A 24,127-nucleotide genomic window follows, 5' to 3' on the forward strand; every position below is an offset into this window, starting at 1 on the left:
ACTACTGTGAGCCTGTTGATACATAGAACTGAGCCTGAGCTGCAGAGTTCAGACCTGAAGTTTGGAGGTGTTTGAATGTAAGGTTTTGCTTCTGGCCCTACTCTCATTTTAAAATTACTCACTGAAACACATTGTAAAATCCTTCCTCACCAAAGGGAGAGAGACTTTAAAAATTGCCTACACAAGTCCAAAATAAGACTCCCTTCCCTCCTTCATCCCCCAAATGAGAGAGAGTTGATAGATCTCATCCCAGTAGAGACCACATAAGGATTTATACCAACTAGTGCAAATGCATTAGAAGAAATGTGTTACAGATTTAGGCACCCACACAAAATACAGTGCATATACAGGTAGTTATCCAGAAAGGAGAAGAAACCAGCTGTCTGTCTGAAATGTACACATAAGAAGCTCCATGGAGCTTGAGTCCAAGAAATACAATGAAGGGCTGATCTTTTAACAAGTGCTGAGATGAACCAGGGCTATTGACCCCAGGCTGAAGGGAAGGGACAGGCGGCCACTCACTGTGGGAAGAGATAAGAAAAGAGGGGGAGGGAAAAGGCTAAACGAGGTTTAGAAACACTCCATCCCGTGGAGGGGAACAGAGGCAAGAGAGCCGATGGCCAGATCAGTACCTTTATTTGTCTCTCTCAACCACCAGCTGATTGCTCTCCAAACCTTGCAGCTCTTGCACCACCAGCAGCAAGGTGAGGATGCCAGATCCTGCCTCCCCCTCTACAAATTGGATCAGGCCTCTTCACCGCTCAGCACAGGTATGTCTGGCCCAGCTCTGCATGACATGGGACAGGGTCTGGAAGCAGCCAGGTCTAGTCGGGTTCAGGAGCAGAGGGAAGGCAGAAGAGCAGCAAGTAAAACCTCTGAGGAGGAGGAAGAAGAAGAAGAAGAAGAAGAAGAATGTGGATCCCAGGCTCTTTCTAACCCAGGTGAGCCTGGGCCAAAGGATTCAAGACAGCTGGACCCAGCCAGGCCCCGAACACTTACCCAGATTGCTGTGCACAGCATGCTGTCCCGAATAGTAGATTCAACATCCCAGCTTGTCAGGGTGGAACAGACTCTCCTGCTCCCTCTGTTTCAGGAACATCCTTTTCATATTCACCTAAAAGTAAGTAGTGAGAGATCAAAGGACTCTTGTCCTGGGCTACTTTCTGCAAATGCGCAGTTAATTGCACTGTTTGGGGCATCCTTGTATATGCTGGATTCTGTCAGACTGACTGGAGCAGTTTTATTTACATTAACTTACAATGAAGTAATTACTCCAAATCATTTTAGGATTGTACAGAGTTTACAAAATAATTATAAAGTCAATGACAATCCTTTGTGCTAGCACCACAGGGGTACTGGATACAAATGCTCTTTTGTTGTAGTTGGGGTTAGTGATGCTTTAAACCATCAATTAGGAAGCGTAGAAATTTTTTTAGGAGATACTTACATTTTCCACATAAAGCCTCAAACTTCCATGTGCTGTTATGGTACCTGAAGAGCCCCAGTCAACAAATATGAAGAGACAAAGAGTGACTTGTAAGTGAAATGTCGATTTTCATTGAATAAAAGAATCAGCGTATATGATTCCAGAATGACAAGTTATATCTATAGCTGAGATTCAGTGAACATATGTAAGAAGAGGTCCTCATTTTGCTAGTAAAAGGGTGGTGCATATTATCACAAGAAAAATTCTTGTGGCCCTTTGACAGTCAAGAAAAAGCCATGCATAGGGCACTGGTTAATTCATGCATGTGTGATACAGAGTCCATCACCTGTTGGTCTCTGGGTTCAAATTTGGTCCAGCTTGATTGTGGCCAAAAGTCATTACCTTAGGATGACTTATTATGTAAAATGAATTGTAGTCTCTGTCCAATTTTTCATACAGATATACACATCACAAAAAGCACATTTCACTCCAGTTCGCATTCTTGTTGATCTTTCTAACAGAGAGGCCATAAATTGAACCAATATATGGATGTTTCTGCCCTTTCACCTTAGCAGGCAGACCCTCCAGGTGCAGACTGGCATTGGCAAGGCACTGTGGGGAAAGCTTGCACTGCTGCCAGCAGCTGGAGCCATATCTATTCAGTGAAAAACCCAGGTCAGCATTTTTAGAAGTTGCTTCCGATTTTAGTTGCCTCAGTATTTGGGTGTCCAGTCTGAGACATGTCAGGGACCTGATTTTTTTCCAGAGGTGCTGAGCACCCATGATCCCCTGACTTCAACTGAATTTGTAGCTGGTCAACACTTCTGAAAATCAAAACCAAGGTATCTCAAAAGTTGTGCACTCAACAACTGAGGCACCAAAAAAAAAAAAAATCACAGGCTACCTTTGAAAATTTTGTTCTAGATTATTTCAGTCTCCAGGGGTATTAATCCAAGACTTTTCACCAGAAAGAAATTCACTTGTGGTGGGTGAGGGGTGAAAGCAGAAAAAGCATGTGTGAAGTGAAAAGGTCAAGATAAAAAAAAGTCAGCTGAAATGGGTAGATCTAGCATTCCTATGATAGTGAAAAACAAATGTACAATTGTTTATTGGAATATTGACTTTCCAATATGACACCATCATTGCTAATGTGTAAAAATAAATAATATTCTTCATTAGCACAAATACTAACCAGATAAAATACATCCACTTCAAAGGCGGCTTTATTTTCTTTCTATTCTTTACCAGAAGAGCTTTAATATCTGCTTGGGTTAATGTATATTTTAGATGCCACTGGGAATAACATTAACTTTGGAGTCTCATATTACTATTCTACTTAAAGTCAGGTTAGACCTTTTCTTCAGGGAATGCCTATTATCAGGACCAACTGAACACTGGGATTTTCCTGGGTCAATTTCTATGGCTAGGTTAAATAAATTCTGTGGCGTGTTTCCATAAAATCTGAGTCATTTAATTAGGTCTGTTAGCTGTGAGTAATTTCATTGCTCCAGGTTTTAGTTTTAAAACAGTTGGATTCCAAAGATTCAGTTTACATGTTCACCCTGCCGGGAAATTTAGATGAAAAAACCTCTTACAACTGAACTTTTAGCTGTAGTTCTCAGATGACATGGCCATAACCTCGCAAACAGAATAAAAATAGCAGCTGTCCATTCAGTCACACTTTCTACAGCCAAAACACAATCATCCTCAGAGCACAGAAATGCTCTTAAGTGCTAAATGGCCAACTTGGTCTCAGTCATATTGCAAATACATTCATTACTTGCTTCAGTTGATGCTCTGCAGGGCCACTCCAGACAGTCCAGAAATGCATCTGATGGTCTTATTTATATTTTTATTGGTGGTGTCAGTTGAAAAAAAAAAGTCACAGGTTGTTATAAAAGTGGCCCAAAACTATAGCTACATGTGGCTTATGAAAAAAAGATCCAAGCAACCGACATCGTAACATAGTAAAACGTGCATACTCCAGAGACTACCACAGACCCAAAAGCAATGTTTTTTCTAGCTCCCAAGATGCATCAGACAATATTGGTCTAGGAAGCCTGAGAGAAGTGGCTCAGTGTTAATTTATGATGGAAGGTTAAGCTCCTGTGAGAATTCTGATGGACCTTCCTTTAAGTTTGATAGGTCGCTTACCAGCATCTTCATCCACAAACAATATACAAATATATAAAAAAAAATTTGTTAGTCTCTAAGGTGCCACAAGTACTCCTTTTCTTTAAACAATATACTAGTGACTTTGGATTTCAGACATCCACGCTAAAATAATATAAGTTTCTCTACCATAATTATGCACTTGCAGGGTGAACAGATCAGTCAGTACAGTACTAAAAGCGAGAGATTTTGGGCAGCACTTTGTGTGTGTATTTGAAAAGAAAACATAAAATGAAAAGATTCCTGTCTGCAGCTTCCCTGTGCTATGGGCAGGTGCAGACTTCACTACCACTGCTCTTTGATAACATCCTGCCTCCTTAGCTGGAGTAACTGAGGAGTCACTGAAGTATTACTAACTCAGAAATGTATAACAAGATTGGATTGGACTAAATTGGATCTTAGCCAGCTGGAAATGGAATATAAATTATACTAGGAAGTTTAAAATAACTATCACAGTTTCAAAACAGTTTTGGTATTCTAAAAAAAAAAAAATAGTGCTTGTGAAAGTGGCACAGTGGACAGTTCTGGATAGTGAAAACTGCCTGACAATGCAAGTTCCCCACCTCTGGGGAACTAGCCTCTCCACTAGTGTTTTGTCGCTATGTGTGAGAGGGTCTCCAGGATCATAAAGCAACAGATCCATCTGGGTGGACCTTTATGCCTATTGGTTTCCTCACCGTGTTAGATCCTCAACTGGTGTAAACTGGCATAGCTGCATTGAAATCAATGGAACTATGTTAATATACACCAGGAAAGAAGTGGGACTCTGTGCAGGCGTAAGGGTAAGCCCAGGGGGACCTCTTTGCAGAATCAGGGTCTGCATCCCTAGTCTCTCTGCTCAGACTGTCAGCAACAGTGCCACAATTTGTTGGTTTTTGCTTTTCTGCTATATGGAGAGCAATATATAGGGAATGGAACTGAAATCATAAGCTCACTCAGCAACCAACAGATGTGACATTAGAAACTATTGACATAGACTAGATTAAAACTGGAGGACTAGAAGAGCTAGGCTCTGTATCCCAGCTAGTCCTCCTTAGCTATGATAATCTTTGAAAAATACTGTAATGCCAACACATTATTCACTCAGAAAACGGTCATGGTGTAGTGCTAGCAATACAAGCACAGTGCTCTTTTCTCACATGATTGTCACCATTTTTTCCAAAGCACTATAGAACTGATAGTTGTTGCAATAAAGTATTTGTAATTATACTTAATCCTTTTCTGACCCAAAGGGAAGATTCTCTTTTCCCATGAAACAACCAGCTCTAGAGTAGACCATATGCTGATTCATGAAGAGGGGCTTAGTGGTGATGGCAACCAGAAAATTACTTTCATCAGAATTCTTATAGAACAGCAGCAGAATCTTTACCTGTCACCACAGATTAAACCTATTAAGTGCGTGCACGCACACATACACTTCTTTTGGTAGCTAATGAGGTTATAACATAATTCCTGTATCTTCTAGCAATGAATTTTCATTCTTACAGTAATTAAAATGAAGACTGACCATGGAGAGCTTGCTCCAAAGTGCAAACTGTAAGCATCAATTTTAGGTTGTTTGGATATATTTAAAATGTTGACAAACGAACAATTTTTGGTTTTATTTCTAACAGTATGGAGATCATTTTTGGAATTGTTCCCAGAATCACTATGAATTCAGTGAGAAAACAGGTACTCATGGCTACATGACACTAACAATCCCTTCACCCTGACAATTGCTCTGTACTCTGTATTTGTGCCTGCTTTGTTAGAAAGAGGCTATATAGTGGCAAACCACAAGATGACTGGTTTTAATTTTTTCACACAGTGACTTTACAAGAAATTATTAATAACTGTATAATTTTTTGTGAGATGACTTCTAGGAAACAATACATAAAAGTCTTCCTAAATATAAATGTTCTGAAACACTATGGTTGGAGGGGCTTTAAGTCAACCACCCCTACAGATGTTCCTTCAGAAGTAGTTGTGGCTTATTGGCAGGGAAGCTTGCATTATATCTCTTCTGAGGAGAGAGGACTCAAATCTTTAGTGTTGTCATTGTGGCACCTTTTACAAATGTGAAATGAACTCTTTGCAAATGGGGGAGAGGGAAGAGAGGAAGGGGGAAAACCCCAAGAAAACCAATATGTTTTTAATTTTTTGAGAAATAATATTTAGCACTTCTATAACGCTTACGTTTTCAAAATGCTTTACAAACATTTGCTAATTCTCTCAGCATCCCTATGCAATAATGCATACTTATGTCCATTTTATAGATGAGCAAATTAAGGCAAGGAGCTTAAAGCACTATCTTCCCTAAATATTTTACTGTGTTTAAAGCACAATGGCGCCCCAGCCATCTACTAATATTGACTGGACTTGTCCATTTAAATGGGGCCAAACCATCTTATAGTTACGTTAAAAAACTGTACTTCAGTTGTGGTTCTTTTTCAAGACCAGGGCATTATGATGTATTATAATTTGTATTATGGTAGCACCGATAGGCCCCATCTCAGATCAGTACTGGTCCACACTAGAATTTGGCAAAAAATTTCCACCATTGCTTCAGTTCCACCAATGGGTACCAGCAGTGATGGAAGCAGTATTGTAGACAAGGCACTGGGTGCTTGCAGGCCTTTCAGCCATCGTGGTGTCTAACGCTACTTACAGCGGATATACACAACATGGTGGTTAATATGCTAATGAATGCCAACAACATTGCCTGCACTAGCTTTCCCATCATTGCTGCTACTAGTGGAGCTGAACTGGGGATAGTAATTGTGGGAAATTCTTGGTAAAAATGCCTGATGTAGACAGCCACTGAGTCAGCAAAAGAGCAGGGCTGGAACTTAGAATCTTCTATATTCCAACTTCATAACAAATCCATTAGACCATACACTTGTGAGGATGCTTAAGAAAAAACACAAGTTTCCTGACCGCAAACCATAAAGATTTACTTGACTTATCTATTTAACAGTTAAGAGTAAAAAAAAATAATAGAAGTAAACAGGTCTTATCCTCTTTAATGGCGTCTTGTTAAGGGTAGCATCTTCATAAACTAAATTACACTTGCTAGTTAATATCATATTTACAATACTGATCAAAAATAAAAGCTGTGCAAGTGGAAATGGCCTACTGATCCAGCTCAGTGTCAAGTGACAAATCTAAAGCACTTAAAGAGCAGTTGAATATTTTAAGTCCTAATTTTAAGAGATTTAGAACTAGTGAGTCATGCAGTTCTTATTCTGGTGTAGCTCTGTCTGTGCCATGTGAGATATTAACTCATCTGTCTAAACATATGGGTCTTGACAAACAAAAGCTGCAGGAAAGATATGTTCCTGCACTGAAATTGAAAACACTTTAAATGAAATAAATGCAAATATTTATTGTGTTAGTATTTTAATAGAAACTATGAACCACTTGAGCTATTGCCCTTTATCACTTCAGTTCACAGGAGTCCACTGTGCTAAACCTAATACAGAAGGGCTTTTTTTAAGTAAGCAAACTTTTCTGTTTACTTCAGTTAGTTAGTATCCAGTTTTTTTGAAAGGAGGGAGAATAAAAAATTTCATTTTCTGTCCTGTATCCTAAAGTTCCCATGTGCTGGACACCTGGAAAAGCTGGCATTACTAGCTTGTTTACTTATTCAACTATATTAAGAGGTCAAATAAATTGCACTAGGGATTTTATACCTAGAAAATTTCTGAATTCTACTAAAGGGAGCTTTATAGATCAAGATTTGAAAGGTGACCTTCAAAGGGACAATCAAAACATTTTTTTTAAAAAGGAAAAAAGACTTGCTACTTATCGAGGATCTTGCCTTAGTACTCCCCAGTTTTCCAGTGTTGGGGACATTCCACAATGATGGAATCTCCACACCTGCAGCAGACTTCCAGCTAATGCAAGAGGGCTTCTAAGGGGTCTATAACCAAATTGGTTAGTTTTGCATTATTTTTGTGCCAATTGCTCACCCCTGCCCGCTTAGTGAGGCCATTCAGCACATATTTCAGTGTTAACTCCTTTTTGATATTTTGTTTGCAGATCACCTTTTATGTTACTATAGTGTAGCAGGTACTGCCTGGATTAAACCACATTTGTGCACAGTTTTAACAGGGCTTTATTTGAAATAATGGAGCTTTGGCCCATGAGGGGCTTGAACATGCATTCCTTTAAGAACTATTTTGGGCTGACAACAGAGTCTAAACTCAGGTCTCAAAGAGCTAAAAGTACGAGCCTTTACCATTTCAGAGAAAGGACCAAGTATATTAACTAGAAGAAGTAGCAGACTCATAAGCCTCTTATGTGGAGCAGCTACTACAGGGGGACAAAGACCAACATTTTCCGAAGGGTCATCTGGAACATTCATTATGTAACAAAACAAATACATATAACACACATGATAAACTACTTTGCAGCAAGTGTAGACAAGAATAAATTGTGTTCAAAAAGCATTAGTGAGCATCCCCCTAGGGCTAACCATGTCCACCTAACTTCTAAAACATGGTTGGCATGGTCTACACTAGATGCAAAGTCATTTAGTTAAAACTTGTTAATTAGCACATTGTTCAACACAATGCATTTCCCTAGTGGACATAGGCCCTAGCATGGATTATGCTTGCAGAGAAAGTTCTCAGGGAAGCCCGGGGGCCTTTTGGGTGCACAGGGAATATAAAATCAGTCCGGAGACAGTTATCACAAATAAGTGTTGTTTGAGGTAAACTACTAAAATTATGATTAATTAAAAGATAATTTTTAATACAAAGTTGCTAAAGTTCAGTGAACACTGCTGACATTTAAAAGCGGGTAAGTAAAACTGACACAAGGTTTCACATCACAACACTTTGCAGCAATATGTAAAGATCAGAGACAAAAGTTCATGCTGAAAGTTTCTGTCTAGAAAGATGTGCTGTGCATAGCTAAACCATTACTTGTCACTCATTTCTTTTTGGTTTGGCTTTTAGGATAGCGTTGAGTTTAGAAACATCTGCAGTCATATGGCTTTTCATATGGCTGGAGGGACAGCGATTTGACAGAGACTTACATGCAGCACACCGGTGTTTGAGGATCATCGTCAAGAAATTGATTCATTCACTTGCAGTTTTCCCCTCAGATTTGTATGCCATAGCCCAACCTTCACTGAGACAAATCCTACAAAACCTCCCAGAGATGTGAAACAGCCACACAGACAAGAGTGACTAATTTCTATAAGAGGTGATGGTACAACCCTACCTCTCAATTGACTCCAAAATTATGTGTAATTTGAATGGTTGAATCTGAAACCTCTGCTCACACGAGTGATCCCATTGACTTCACATGAGTAAGGACTTCATAATCAAGAGCCCAATCCTGCAAAGTGTTGAGCACCCTTTGTCTTCCTGGTCAAACTGGTATGAATGGGAATTGAGGGCACCTCCAGGAGTTGATCTGCTCCTTTTAGAATTGTGCCCCCATGAACAAGGACTGTAAAGTTGGACCCTAAAATTGGGACACAGTGATAAAAAGAATGGTGGTGGAGAAGAAGACTGGACCTTTTGGAATTCCATTAACCTACATCACTGTTTGTGAAAACATGTTTTCAAATCATTCTTTTTGATAGTTTGATACTGCAGAGACAGAAAGCGCTGTACATAAGAATGTAACTTTATCACAAGGACAAGACGAGAGAGGTATGTTGGGTGCACAGTATTTAAAGATACCTTTTTAAAAAAAAAAAAAAAAAGAGAAGCTCTCTACAGTTCTTTACGACACTGATCTGCAACAACTGATCTGAAGGGCTGCCAATTCAGAAAAGGGAAAAAGGGGAACATTTTTAGACCCAATAGGATCACTGTTAAAAATAAATAAATAAAAGCCCTCAGTAGTCAAGCACATGAATGCTAATGGAAAGCAGGCAGAAGGGGCACAAAGTGGGGACGAAGCAAATGTATTCAAAGATTTAAACATATATTTGTGGAAATTGCTTTGCAAAACTCACCCAGCTCTAGTGACTGTGCAGCACACAAGTATACAACTCTGCTCATCTACTGACAAACCAGGAGTTTCCATAGTCTGAGGTTTTTTTCCTACAGCTGCATGTGATGGAGAAATTTAGCTCAATTTTTATCTTACTTGTGTAGGGATGAAGGCATTCTGCATAGAATAAGAGATAGAAAAGTGTCTCTTTCCATTGGCTAAGGTAGTGAATTTCCACATGATTACTTTCTGCATATTCACATGAGACCCCTTTTAACACTACATAGGTGCCAGTCTCACAGCTATAATTAAGGCTCTGTCAGCCCTTCCTATATAAAAATACCTGTTTGGTGGTGTTTCTTAGCTTAAATAGAGACTTTTGCTTGGGTTGAAATTTTGTCTATGATGGGTCAGCACAGTAGGCTCAGTATTAGTTTATAAATTGGAAGAAAACTCATGAAAATGTATTTCCAAAGAATTAAAATTTAATTAATTAATTAATTCCTCCTTCCAGAAAAATGGAGGAGGGACACATTTGTGGCAGTGACCCCCCTCCTTTGCACCTTGTGTAATATAGGGACTTTCAAGTAGATGTAATGATCTTCCTAGTAATGCTAAGTTTTAAGGTGACCTGCAAAGCTAACAATGTATTATTATTCTGTGTATCTTGTGTTAATATCACGGTGTATTAGGTATTACTTTATATTTATTATAGTGAATACATCATGATTATGGTATCCTCCCACAGAAAGGGGACAGAGGACTCAGGAAATTCTGTGTGATGAAGCTCATGGAGTTTCTTCTAATGCTTGCCTCAGAGGGAAGGGATTTAGGGGCAGCAGAGTTGCCATGGGAGACATCCCTGAAAAAGCCCAAGCTCTGCTCTCAGCCCTGCAGAGCAAGGAGCCCTGCCTTGTGCTTTATGTGGTTTTCCCCACCTCTCCTTGCCAGCCCAGTTATCCCAGAAGCCACATGGTGCTATCTGTTGCCTCCATATTGGTGTAGTATAAGCTCTGGGGACAAGGCTACTTGGATGAGTCTTAACTCTTGGATGGATACTCACGTACTACTCCCAGTAATGAGATTCATTTACAGCAGTAGTATGGTTGTTTCTAATCAGTTTAACTTTCTAGGTCTCATACACTAGCGCAGTTCTACAGTGTTTGGTGACAAACACTAGAAAGGAGTGTTTAGAACTGAACAGAGGTGTTTCTATTCTTTTCCATAAAAAGTAATTTAAAAGCAAAACTTACATTTTGGGTGTACAGCGCACATCAGGTGAAATCCTCACCTCTTTGAAGTCAACAGCAAGACTCCCATTAAGATCATAAGGTGAGGAGAATCACAAATTTGTGCTGACATAACCAGTGATGACCGTACACACAAATGAGGAACTAAACAAGAACCATGTTGATTTCAGTTCCATTTGCATGCATGTGCATACATAAAATGTTGACCAAACGGAAAAGAACAAAGTTATTTGGGACAAAATATTTCTTTTCAAGCTCCTAAGAAACAATCAAGCAATAGAGGTTAAGATATAGTATATTTAAAGAGTACTTAACAGTGTGCTTTTGCAGGCATCACTGCGGATGATGAAAATTTCCAGAACACTTCCTTCCCCAAACTCTCCCATTTAAAATGAATATTTGGGGTCAAGGTCATTAAAAAGAAAACACTATTAATTTTTTTTGAAATTCTGTGGGGCACTATAAATTTAAAAGTCTCCGGGATCCTTTAATTTAAATTTGACTAAAATATTTAAATAAACACTTAACCTCAGTGGGGCAGGGGATTAATTTTTCTTTCAAAATGTTTCCATAACTGAATCAGAGTGCAATGATTTTCTTAATCCCCAGACTTGCAAACACTTTCCTCACAGGAGTACTGAGATTAGTGGGCTTGCATATGTGTAAAGTTATGCCTACACCTGTTTGAAGATCAGGATTAATAATGCATTAATTAAGGTAAAGTGTAGTAAAAATGAATAGCAATTGACATATCCTGTTCTGGGAACCACAACCTGCCTTCAATTGCAATTGACTCAATGATCTAGTCGGCCTTTTCCATGTCAAACATCCCACTGTATATTGCCATTAAAATTTCTTTTAGTTGCAGATCATCCAATCTTCTCATATATTAGAAGCAACCAGCTCTGTGTGGTGTCGTATTCTCTAAGCAGTTGACAAAATTCAGAGCTAAGAGTGAATGGTTCTAAATATCAGGTCCTGCTTCTGAAATAAGAACCATGAAACGTTTGAAGTTCAAAAGAATTTGCTGCCCAAAAATAGCATGAGAAAGCTGCCTCTGCTGATCTATTGTTGTGCCTGCCGGCTTGCAGCATTACACGGTACAACATTGTGTCACAAAAGCAGCCCCCAAAGTGTTAGCTTTTTTATGACAAATACTATAAATTGGGTTCTTACAGTGAAACATTGTTTATGCAGCTGTGATTTCATAAATGAATCCTGACATTCTGCTCTAATGCATCTTTGTTTCAAAGACACTGGGTTTTTTTCCTCTCTCCTTTTTTGTGGATTTTTCCAATAAAACCTCCTAATTAAGTACAATCGTTGTGCATGAGATCCACAAAATCAATTTGTTTTGCTGGGTTAAATGTTTCCATCTTTTCTTACATGAATGCTAGTCTCTTAAAGAGATATCCTCTTCTCCTGAATAGGTCTTTTGGGACCCAATAATTCAAAGCCTTACTCACCCAAGTAATTCTGTTGATTTTAGGGATTACTCACGTGAATAAGGGTTTGAAGAAGCTGGTTTTTCCATAGGCATATTGAATGTAAAACTAAAGACATATTGGCCAAATATCATCAGCATGTTAGCATACTGGAAACTGATCAGGGCTGAACCCTGACCAGGCAAGAATTAAAGGCTCTAGTAGATTAAAGGTGCTATTGCCCCCTCTTCATTTGACAAGCCAGGTCATAAATTGACAAATATAGTAAAATAAAATAGTAAAAGTATAGTAAAATAAGAAAAGTATCTGTAACAATCCAATAGTATACTCAATACGTCTATGACAGGTTTCAGAATAGCAGCCGTGTTAGTCTGTATTCGCAAAAAGAAAAGGAGTACTTGTGGCACCTTAGAGCCTAACAAATTTATTTGAGCATAAGCTTTTGTGAGCTACAGCTCACTTCATCGGATGCATTCCTCACGAAAGCTTATGCTCAAATAAATTTGTTAGTTTCTAAGGTGCCACAAGTACTCCTTTTCTTTTTGTCAATATGTCTATGTGTATATAGTGCAACTGATTGAATGTTTTCAAGCTGCAAATTTCTGATGACATTTCAAAATGAACAAGAAAATAGAAAATGTCTTAACCTTTTCATATATTCCCATGTTTTTGAACAATAGATCTCATTGACATGTTTTGAATTTCAAAATTTAGATTGTTTTTAATAAGGGGAAGATTTTTTTTTAAAAAAATCTGGAATCTTCAGAAAATTTAGCTGCTAAAAATTGAAGACATCTTTATTGGGCAAGTGTGAACTGTGATTTAAAAAAAAAAACTTATAATTTGGCCAAATTTGAGTGAATTCCCATAGCAATGGTAAAAGCCATATCCCGGATACAAGATTAACCTGCCACATTTCAAGGCACTGCTCCAAAGCATGGGGGGTGCTAGAGCTGTTCAAAGAAAAGGTCAGAATTAAAAAACAACAAAGGGAAACGCAATATATTTTTCCCTTGCCCCATCCTCAGAAATAGTTTTCTGAATTTTTGACTAAAAATTTCCGAAAAGATTCAGCCTGAGGCAGACTCCCAGCATGGCAAATTTCAGACCAAGTACTTATAGTTTAGCAAAGTTATAAGCAACTAAACACAAAGTTTCATAATGGCAAGTGTTGGGCTACCTTAATAGATGGTGCTACCAGCCCAGCCGTTAATACCTATTCCCATGCAAAAGAGTTTATGGCTGAAATCATATATGTGAAGAGTTACAAAAAAGTCATTTAAAAAGTCATTATCACAGAATTTGTCAATATTCATTGAAGTATATACAGTAGTTTCACTATGTCTTTATCTCTTTTGGAATAGCTTTCCACTAATAATCTACCTTATGAGTTTTTCTAGCAGGATTGGTCACCAAATCAATGACTGTTCTGCAAATATTGCAGAATATTAGCAAAATGAAAATTTTGAACTACTATATGCAAATATGCACAGCAGAAATCTGATTCTAAAGTTACACCTCATCCAATCAGGCAACCAAAGTGTACCATGTGACCTCTGCCCAGTCAGAGTTTCCAATTTTGCATATCAAGTACTTTCAGGTTGATCCTTTCTTCCACATGTGTTTCAGGCAGACATCTTGTCTGGTGACAGTGGTAAAGAATCACAAAGAGCAGCTTTCTTCTAGCACTAGAATAGACACATTATTAGAATAAGGCAAACAGTGCTATCCCTAAGGCTTCTCTCTCTCTCTCTCCCTCCCCCCCCCCCCCCCGGTTTACTCTAAAGCTTGCTGCAGTTTTAAGGAAACACTAACTATATCCTCACATGTATGGTACAGTATTTTTAACATAGGGCCTGATCCTAAAGTCTTTACCCAGCATTCATTCTTGAATTTTGCCTAAAAACTTGAGGATTCAAGCCATTTTCCCCATCAGATTTCCAAAGGGATTTTTTTTCAGTCCTTTAGTATGAATGTAATAAGTGCTCTATACAAGTCTAATTTTTCATTTACAATACATCAAGTAAACTCACACTCAGTAACAGGACTTCTTGCTAAAAGACTAAAATACTGCCAGCCTGCCTTCTCGCAAAAGCAGGTTTCTGCCAACACTGTTTGCCTGCGATGAATGATTCTTTTGCTGATATTTTGAGGTAGGCCAGTGGATGTCGTTGTTGAGTCATTGATCTCTTGATCTGAACTGGTACTGCTGAATGTAACACTGGAGGCTACTCTCTCATAAAAAGAAGGATTAAAGATGAAAAATGTGGCAGGCTAAAGTGACACACTTTAAACTGTAAACAGTGACTGCATATTGTTGAGAAAAGATCATCTGGGAGCTACTAACATTCTGAATGTCATCCTGAAGTGGTTGTTATAAAGCGAGAAAATTGATAAAGGAGTTGCAGTATAAAAGGAAGTTTAGGCTTAATTATAGCTAGGGTCTGCTTTTTTATATATACCATATCCTGACATCAATATCTTTTCAGTAAATGGCTGTGTGAAGTAAACCTATCTGTGAAAGGCAAATTATTATTTCAGGGGGCCTTTAAGTTGAAATGAATTAAAAGTGGAAAATGTGATGTCACCTCCAAGATTGCAAAGGACCTACCATCCCAGTAATACTTTTAATGATGGATAAAGTGGTGTCGATGAAAGAAAGGTAATTCCCCTGTGCTTTTGCTGAGACCTTTTCCGGAGTTCAAAAATATGCTTTTTTTTGTTGTTTAAATTTCCATGCACTTCCACACTTTTAGTGTAAGAGTGAAGAGGGAGAACTTCAATCACCACAAAGGGGCTATTTAAAAAAAATAATACTGTAGTATCAATCCAGCCAAATGCAGAAAGCATTGGAAATCTCAGGAGAGGGTCTTGTGAGAGTTTCTGAATTGTGCCTGGTCTACAAACAGTTTTTGTATTGGCATAACTATATTGGTAGGGGGAGTGATTTTTTTTTAAACTAATGTAGTTATATTGTTGCAGCCCATAGCGTGGGCACAGTTATATCTGTATAAAAGAGCCTTATACTGGTATAGCTTATTCCCTTTCCCTAAAACTGCATTCATAACCAGGGGAAATTGTAGCATTAATTTTTTTTTAATATATAAAAACCCCACATTTTTCAGTTTTTCTTCTGCTTCATCACATTATATGTGCTTAGCTGTGATTTGAACACCCAAGCTCTTATTTTGATTCCCACCTGCTTTACACCAGTGTCACTCTGATTTTAAATGACTTACTCCTGATTTATACACGTGTAAGCAAGATCCGAATTAGCCCAGCAGAGTACAATAAAACACAAAGCAATACTGACATGGCAGGTTAGTGCAAAGAGTAGAAAAACTTCACTTTCCAAACCAAATTATCTGCTCATCATTTTGTTCCTTTTAAAATAGCTTCTCATGAGTCAAGTATGACACAGCTCCCTTCATATTCACAGGTAATCAGACAAGTCATTTCTTGCTTCTGTGGGTAGACACTGCTGTTGAAACTGAGACCCACTCAAACTGGGTGAAGCATTTCTATTTAGAGACGTTTCTGCACTTGCTTCCTCTGCTTTTCCTTTAAATAACCTTTCTGGCTGTGAGCAAATCAGAGATATCTTCCCTTCCCCTCCCCACCCCATTACCCGGGGTTCTTTCAATCCAAAGCTCTTGGTAACTTTTACTCTGTGTGAGGTGGTGTCAGGAAATAAATCAAGGGAGACATGGCCATCCCACCGATAGATGGCTGGCACAAACAGGACAACACAAGAGTGCTTTCACTGAAAGATAAACTTTACTTAGTCTCAAGCACAAACACACATGTGCAAAAAGTTAGTAAAACACGCCCAACCCTTGATAATTACCAAAGCTGAGTGTGGCTCTCAAGTGGCACAGCGGCAGGCTTCTGGTGGCCAAATCTTCTGTCAGCTGGTGGGGACTGCAAGATGTATAAATAAGGGGGAAAAGTTTGAGGTAGTTGGACTTGTTTTTGGACTCTCCCTCTGGATACATTAGTAATAGAATGACATGTCCCTTAAAGAAAACTTGTTAAGTAAGCAGTTTCAATAGTCAAGCAAGAGATTCCTTCTGATTATCGATTAACCAGGTGTGACTTTTTCCAGAGTTTGCAGCCTTGAGGCCCCAATAGACATTCCTGGGGTACATCCTGCTCTTTGAAAATGCATGCATCAGCCACTTCAACACAATTCTTATCAGGAAGGATGTGGGGTCAAGCTGCCCTTTCTGTGGCACCCAAAACTCCCCCTCCCCCTCTCCTGCCTTGGTCAAACTAAGAGTGCTGAATGGCCAATTTACAGCCTGCTGACTTGGCTGCTTTTAGCAATAAGCCATAATGGTTTCAGGCACTTCACTGGTTTGCCAAAGTCTCCCCGTACACCCCCTCCCCAGAAAAAGAACTCCTGTTGTATTGCTCATTGCTTTTAAAGATGTTAGGACATCATGTGACCCATCTCTCTCTTTATTTCACAAATTCAGTTGGAGAAATAGTATAAAATTACCTGGAGCGTAGGGGGGAAAAAAATCCACTTTCTAGTTTTCGTTAGTGTAACTCTGAACATTTTATGAACCATAACACTATGAAGTCCAATGAATCTTCATAATATGGTAGATTATAACAGGAATATTAATCCAATTGATATTTTTGAAAATTATTATTTTTTATTAAGCAGGACAATGCATTCAGTGTGGAACAAGACACAGCCTAATTGTATCCATGTAGGCAGAAGCCTTGCATCCTTGCTCTGAAGTCCATGGGGTTCTGTGTGAGCACAGGGGCCAACTAAGAGATCCAGTTGAAGGATCAGTGCCAAAGGGAGAACAGTCCATGCTTAGACAGGCTTACCATCTAACTGAAGTGAGAGAGAAGACAGGATGCACTTTGAAACTATGGATTACTTCAGCCATCTCCAGAAACAATGGAAAAAACATTTCACATGAACAATGCTGTACAAAAAGCCACACCAAAAGAATTGTGGGATTTAGATATAGGTCTGGCCTAAGTGAGAGCAAGTCAAGCTTCTGAGGAGTTGCATCAAACTTACGCTGGGTGTGAAATCAATGCCCAGTATTTAAACAGCCATGTACGAAAGCATGTAGTCAAATAAATGAGAAACAAAATTAGGGTTAGAAGGATGAATCATAAAAATTAGAGATGAAAGACCCGCTAGGACTTCACCATCTCTTGCCAGTGCAGAATGATTGCCTTCACTTCTGCATATCCAGTCTAGTTTTAAATGTTCTAAGTAATGGAGTTTCTAGTACTTTCCTTGGGGGACTCTTCCATAGCTTAACAGATCTGTAGCATGAAAGAATGATTGTTTGGTCTCACGCACAAGGGTATAATTAGGAAAAACTGAATACATTTAAGAAAAGGAAAATTTAAGCTAAATGTCAGGAGAATCTCTCCAACAGCTGGATGTATTAGACTATGGAAGAGTCTCTCAAGGAAGCGTTGGAAGTTTCATCACTTGGGACATGCAGAATTAAGCTGAAACAAAAACCCACCTCAAAACCAAAAACTCAGTAAATGTTAGAGCTGGTCAAGAAAGCCCCCAAAATTTGACAAATTTTTGCAATTTCAGGGGTTCCCCCCCCCGTCTCCTGCAACTGAAAATCAAATTTTTTATTAAAAACGCCGTTCTGGTAGAAGAATCTTAGGGAGCAATTCTGCACTGGCAATGAGATGAGCTGAATGATCCAATGGGTCTTTTCCATCTCTACATTTTGTGATCTCATCAACATGAAATTTTTATTTCTGCCTAAACTCTAGTCTCTGATGAGTGTCCCAGAGGAAGGGGGGATACTTAATGTTGCTCTTAGTAGCTCTGTTACTACTGCATCTTTACATTAAGAGTTACTAATACCTCTCAGCACTAAAGCTCTGCAGGCCTTTGGGAGAAGGAACATGCCACACAGAATGGCTGTTTCCCAGTTCCTCGCCCTGTGGTCGAACAATGCCACCTTTTCAGGTGCTGCAGATGAGATGCTAGAGGTACTGCAGGTGGTTATGAAGTTTGAGAACATGTTACACTTCAATCCCACCATTTGCCTCCCAACTTTCCTGGGTGATTTCTGTGGTTTCACTTGCCCCTGCTCCGGAGAGGGGACTGCACACATTTAAGAGGTGAAAAGGGGGAATGACCCATGGGATAACAAGAGAACAGCGAGGCATGAGGGATTTCTAATAGATACAAGGCTAAGAAGAAATGACTATATAGGGATTTTACAGTTAAAGTGTGCCCCCAGTTCACACCTACACCTTGTCTATACTACCAGGGTAAGTTGACCTAAGTCACATTACTTGTGGAGTCGACGTAGCTTAGGTTGACTTACTGCGGTGTCTACACCACACTGCATTGACAGCAGAGGCTCTCCCTTCAACTTAGTTACTCCTCTTGTTCCGGTGGAGTACCGGGGTCGACCAGAGAGTTCTCTGCCATCAATTTAGTGTGTCTTCACTGGACCCGCTAAATTGATCCCTGCTGCACCGATTGCAGCAGTGTCGATCCCCAGTAAGTGTAGACCTGGCCTAAGATCTGCCAACTTTTACTTTGGGTTAAACTGCACCAGTTCAGCTAGCTGGCTGCGGCAAGGAATATAAGGTTCTGTTGGGGGTATAGGCAGTGGGTGTGCTTCCTGGAAATTCTGGGAGCTTCTGTGGGAGTGGTGCAGCTGTACGCAACTCCTAGTACAAGCTCTCTGCCTATCAGGCAGAACTGAGCCCTCAGTCAGTAATCCTGCTAAGTGGGATTCACTGTAATGCAGTGTAACTGTATAGGAAAAACCCCAAGTCATTTTAATTAACATATCCCTGGAGATGTTCACATGGGGATCTAACAACGGTCATAACATATTGCTTTCCAGGGGGAGCCAACATCATAAGATGAGACCCTTTGAAGCAAAAATGCTATAGAGAGGGTGATTGGTATGTGTAGCTCTAGGCCTGCAACACGACTCATTCAGAGAAAAGGGAATGAAGGGCAAGAATACTTCGGCAGAGTCACAGTTGAGGAACACACGCTCAGTGTAATACTGTGAATCAATGGCATTGCAGGTGGCTCAGCTAGGCTCCCAGTTGTGAAGTGACTTTTGTTTTCCTGGGTTCAATGCCAGTGCAAACTATTTGCTTCACAACATACTACAGTGTTTACTGGGTAGCAGTTTCCACTGGCTGTTTACTTTCTCTAAAAGTTTTCATTTACAGTAAAAAACCCAGAATCCTTTCTAGACGAGCCCTTATTCTACCCTCAGAAAAGGCAGGAAGGACATAATGGAAGAATCAATCAAAAAAAAAGAATAAATAAAGAGAGGGAGAGGGAAGATAAAGGGTGGTTTTTCCTTTTCAACTAGACTTTTTTTTCCCCATTGTGCATTACTAAGTATCAAGGTGAAAGTTGCCTTTTGGCAGCAGGTCTCAAAGTCAAGAGATCTGGGGGTCTACTGGCTCTGCCACAGATTTCTTGGGTGGCGTTGGCTAAGTCACTCCTTCTCCAGGCCTCAGTTTTGCCATCTACAGAATGATTTGACTGTACTTCACAGGGATATCGTAAAGCATAATTTATTCATGCTCACAAGGCACTCCATGGCCTTTGGATGGATGGTGTTAACAAGCTGTTTGCCTTATTTATAAGTATTATTGTAACAAAATATTTTTTTGCATTCTATACAGTATACTTTTCCACTTATATTGTATATAATACTGTGTGAATGAGTGCAGTCCCAATGGAAGTGAGAGACTAAGAGTACTTTGTTTTCCCACGTAACTCAGCCAATCAGGCCTGATCTAACACCTCTGCTATTGCAGTCCTGGGCCTTTTGAGTAGAAACTGCTGATCATGCCAAATTCTCTGGTGTTTCATAATGTGGACTAACATCCACAGGGGATTGGAAGAGATCACTAGGTTCATTTTCACTTAAGGCCTGTTGCAGATCAGAGACTACATGTCTAGATGTGAAAGGTCAACATTATTTACCCACTGTGACGCACAACTCCTGTTTTTAACTATACAAATATGACTTATGATATTATTAAAATGTAAATGGTTTCATTGTATTTTTTTCAAGGAAGTGAACTCTGCATAGAGAAGGGTTATATTTTAAGTGCAGTTACTTTTACATATTTGTACTGTTATAAATTGGGAGATTTAATGGGAATACATAAAAGAAATGCTCTTATTCTAACATTGCATGCCTCGATCTATATTGTACCTATATTTAGATAACTTTCTAAGATAAACTTCACGTAATATGACCATGCTCTTTGAAGACTGAGATACTTGATGGTGTCTTTTTTGCACCTTGAATGTTAGTGTCAGTCTGGCATCTGGGGCCTGATCCAAAGCCCACTGAAGTCAATGAAATAAGTCCTGGTGTGTATTAAAGGACATATTATGTATACTGTATACTGAATACTGAATACTGTATATTCACCTAACTGTTCCTTAACATGGTATAGATGATAATCTTAGCCCATGGCTATATGTCATTAGTAGTGATGGGCAAGCCTCAATATGTTTGAGCAAAAAAAAAAAAAAGTTACTAAGCGGGTTGGCTGCTTGGGATGAATTTATCCAAACTACCCAATCCCCTTGACTACAAAAATAGGCCCTCATGAGATTTCTCATACATTTTTGTCTCCAGGTCAAGCAGAAGTCTTTTGAGAAAAGGTTTTCATGTGGGATTTTGGCATTTTTGCTTCAGGTCTCTGTTGGAGCCCAGAAATGCAGACAATAATGAAAACATGTTATCCACTTTTTTGATCAAGAATATTTGGTTCACATTTGGGATCAACGTCTGTCCTTTATTATCTGAATCTATTCATCATGCCTACAATTATATCCAGCACTACATCTTCCACTGCTTTCATTGGGAAATGTGTCCTTCAGTTGTTGGAATTACTTTTAGAGTAGCCACAACATCATACCCTACAGGTAGTTGTGTGGTGGATGAATTAAATGATCTGATAGTCTCTGTAATCAGCCAAATTCTTGGGGCCAGACTGCCTCCTCCCATAGAGAAAGCTGCATGATGGAGCCAGAGGAGCAGGAAAACTCCATAAGGATCACCAACCAGAGGAATATCTACAACAGAGCAATTCCCTCACTCTTCAGCTCTTCAGCTCTGAAAGTGGAGAAAAATTAGGCCCCTGTTTCAGCAAAGCACATACTTAACTTTAAATAAGTGGGGGCAATTCCTTCCCTATTCAGTCATGGGGTTAAGTATTTTACCGAATCAGAACCTGGAAAAAAAGCTGACTTTTCTCCACTGTGTTGGAGTCAGTATTAAAATCAATGGAGTTACATTGGCAGAAAACTGGTGTTAACAGTGTAGAGAATCAAACCAGGAGTCTATTGTCCTTCTTCCATCAGCTCTCCTTTACATATTTTGCAATAGTGAAAAGGAAGAGTAAGAAAATATCACTAAGGGAAAAGAAAAATATCACCTATGCTTTGAAACGAAAAAGAAAGCAACAGAGAGGAGACCCATTCTCCCTTCTTTTTCCTCCTGCCAGAAATTGTCTTCATAAAACCCCAGCAGAAGAAATAAGGGAGAGAGAAGAGGGGAAAGGAGGAGGCAAAAAGAAACAAGAACATAAGAATGGCCGTACTGGGTCAGACCAATGATCCATCTAGCCCAGTATCCTGTCTTCCAACAGTGGCTGGTGCCAGATGCTTCAGAGGGAGTGAACAGAACAGGGCAATTATCGAGTGATCTGTCTCCTGTTGTCCAGTCCCAGCTTCTTGGCGTCAGAGGTTTAGGGACACTCAGAGCATGGGGTTGCATCCCTGACCATCTTGGCTAATAGTCATTGATTAACCCATTCTCCATGGAGTTTTTTTTTCTGAACCCAGCTGTACTTTTGGCCTTCACTGCATCCCACAGCAATGAGCTGACTGTCAGACTGGGGGTGGGACCACCTGCCCACAAGGCTGCCTTCAGTGCAATCAACTGGATATCCCCACTCTACTGCTGGACTTTTGCCTGCTATATTTTTTTAAAAAAGGAACAAAGAGAAGAGGAGCGGGGGAAATGAGAGGGTACTGATTAAATATTGGAGAAGAGATAAACTACTTTCAAAAACTCCTCTTCCCTGCATCCACAACAAGAGGGATAAGTCTGACTTTGGCTCAGAGCAAGCATCTCTCAAACAAAGGGAGATGGCAAAAGATAGGCACAGAACTTCTCCAAAAGCTGCCATCAAAGAAATTGATCAGAAGTATATGAAGGTTGAAATTCAAGTGTCAATTAAAGACCTCAAAAATGAGATGGAAAAATTAGCAGTCTGGCATGCTGAATTGGAAGCAGGTGTGAAAGATCAAGCTGACAGTCTTCCTTTGGATGAAAGTCCAAAGCAAATAGAAAAGAAAGGAGGAGCTCAACTCTGATGACCTTGAAAACTAGGGAAGACTTAAAATTAAAACATGTCTTAAAGGAGAATCCCATACTGTTTGTGGAAGCTTTATTCAAAGACATGTCAAGTAGAGAAGAACCAGTCTTGAGAGTCCACAAGGCTCTCTTTCCCAAGTCTGAAACAGGAGTCTGCCCTCAGGACTCAGTCATCTTTCTCTCCTACTCTATTGATTAGGCAAAAAGAGACCAAAGCCAAAAACAAACAATAACCCCCACACACACCACAACCAAAATTCAAGAACTAGAGGAATCCCTAACTATTCAAGGGATTTGCTATATTCATTCCTAGACTTGTCAGCTTTAACTTCAAATTAAAAGAGACATTTTAAAAGGATTATGTACGAGTTATGCCAAGCTAACATTAGAAACTGATAGAGATTTCCCTTTAAATTGTGCTTTATGTATAAAACCTGAGTGCCATAGTGCATGCCTACCCATAGCAGTCTTGCTGGCTAAGCATAGAACTGCAGCTACTCCTTACCTCAGTTTCCATCACCTTACCTCAGTTTCCATCAGGATTTTCTGTCTCTCCCAAGAATTTGCACAGCTCAGCCCTCCAGCTGGGTCATCCTTAAAATTTAATCCCCTACCAGGATAACAAAGGTCCAAACAAGAATCAAAAACTACCACAAAAGTACTTTCACCCCACTTGGGTTCCTTTTCAGCCCATTCTCCAGACTCAGTTCTGTCCCTCATGGGTTACCTTTATGTCTCTCCAGCTTTAGGAGAGACCCCTGACTCCTAGGCTTCTTCCCTAGATTCTCCTCATAGGAGCCCTTCTAGGCTATCTTGCCATCTTCCCTGTTCTGGGATAGGGGACAAACTCACAGGCTATTTTCCTGGAATCCTTCCACAGCATACTTCAGAGCTTTTCACAGAAACCCAACTTACTCATATTGAGTCCTCCACCAAACTGAATTTTCTCAGCCCTTTTATGAGGCCCTGGTGTTTCAGGACATCCCCGGACCCCAGTTAGTCTAGCCCCCTTACAATCAGAGGCAGCTAATTATGCTGCAGGTGGGGCTGATTGAACAGGGTTGGCTAGCCCCAGGCCTCCTAGCCCCTAAAGTCTTAGGCCATCCTGTTACACTGAGACTCTACTCCTTCACATTAAAGAAAGTGAAGGGTGCTGGGTTTAGAGTTTGATTCAAAGAACAACAAAGGAAATGAGTAGGACAACAGCTATGTGGAAGGCAAACAAATATCCTAGCAGGCCATGAAACAAGTTGACCACGCAGGTAAGTAAATTTCAGCAGAAAAAGAAAACAGGAACTGAATTGTGTCTTTGCTTTCTCTGTGGTTAGTTTGGAACAATTCAGAACTTCTAGTTAATAATTCAAACCACTTATTATTGCATTTGGTTCAATATACCTAGAAGGCCAGATCCACCACTGGTGTAAATTGACATAGCTCCGCTGACGTTTCTTCTTTGTCTAAACTGATTCAGTAGAACTACAGCAATTTACGCAAGCTGAATATCTGTCCAGAATT

At 39.7% G+C, this 24,127-nt stretch overlaps 1 protein-coding gene and 1 long non-coding RNA gene across 2 annotated transcripts; one reads left to right on the top strand and one right to left on the bottom strand.

Annotated features, from left to right (window-relative positions):
- Positions 1-616: 616 nt before the first annotated feature.
- On the top strand, positions 617-9,485 carry DLEU7 (deleted in lymphocytic leukemia 7). Its single transcript, XM_038389507.2, is given in 3 exon segments — positions 617-1,120; positions 8,539-8,577; positions 8,579-9,485. Coding segments are annotated over 3 exon segments (714 nt in total). The 3' UTR covers positions 8,750-9,485.
- LOC122457937 lies at positions 712-23,517 on the bottom strand. Its single transcript, XR_006277699.1, has 3 exons — positions 23,118-23,517; positions 1,000-1,114; positions 712-875 (listed from the first exon to the last, which is right to left on the bottom strand). It is a non-coding gene; the product is annotated as an uncharacterized LOC122457937 (long non-coding RNA).
- Positions 23,518-24,127: the final 610 nt, after the last annotated feature.

The sequence above is a fragment of the Dermochelys coriacea genome, chromosome 1, assembly GCF_009764565.3.
Source record: "Dermochelys coriacea isolate rDerCor1 chromosome 1, rDerCor1.pri.v4, whole genome shotgun sequence".
Classification (NCBI taxonomy): Eukaryota; Metazoa; Chordata; order Testudines; family Dermochelyidae; genus Dermochelys; species Dermochelys coriacea.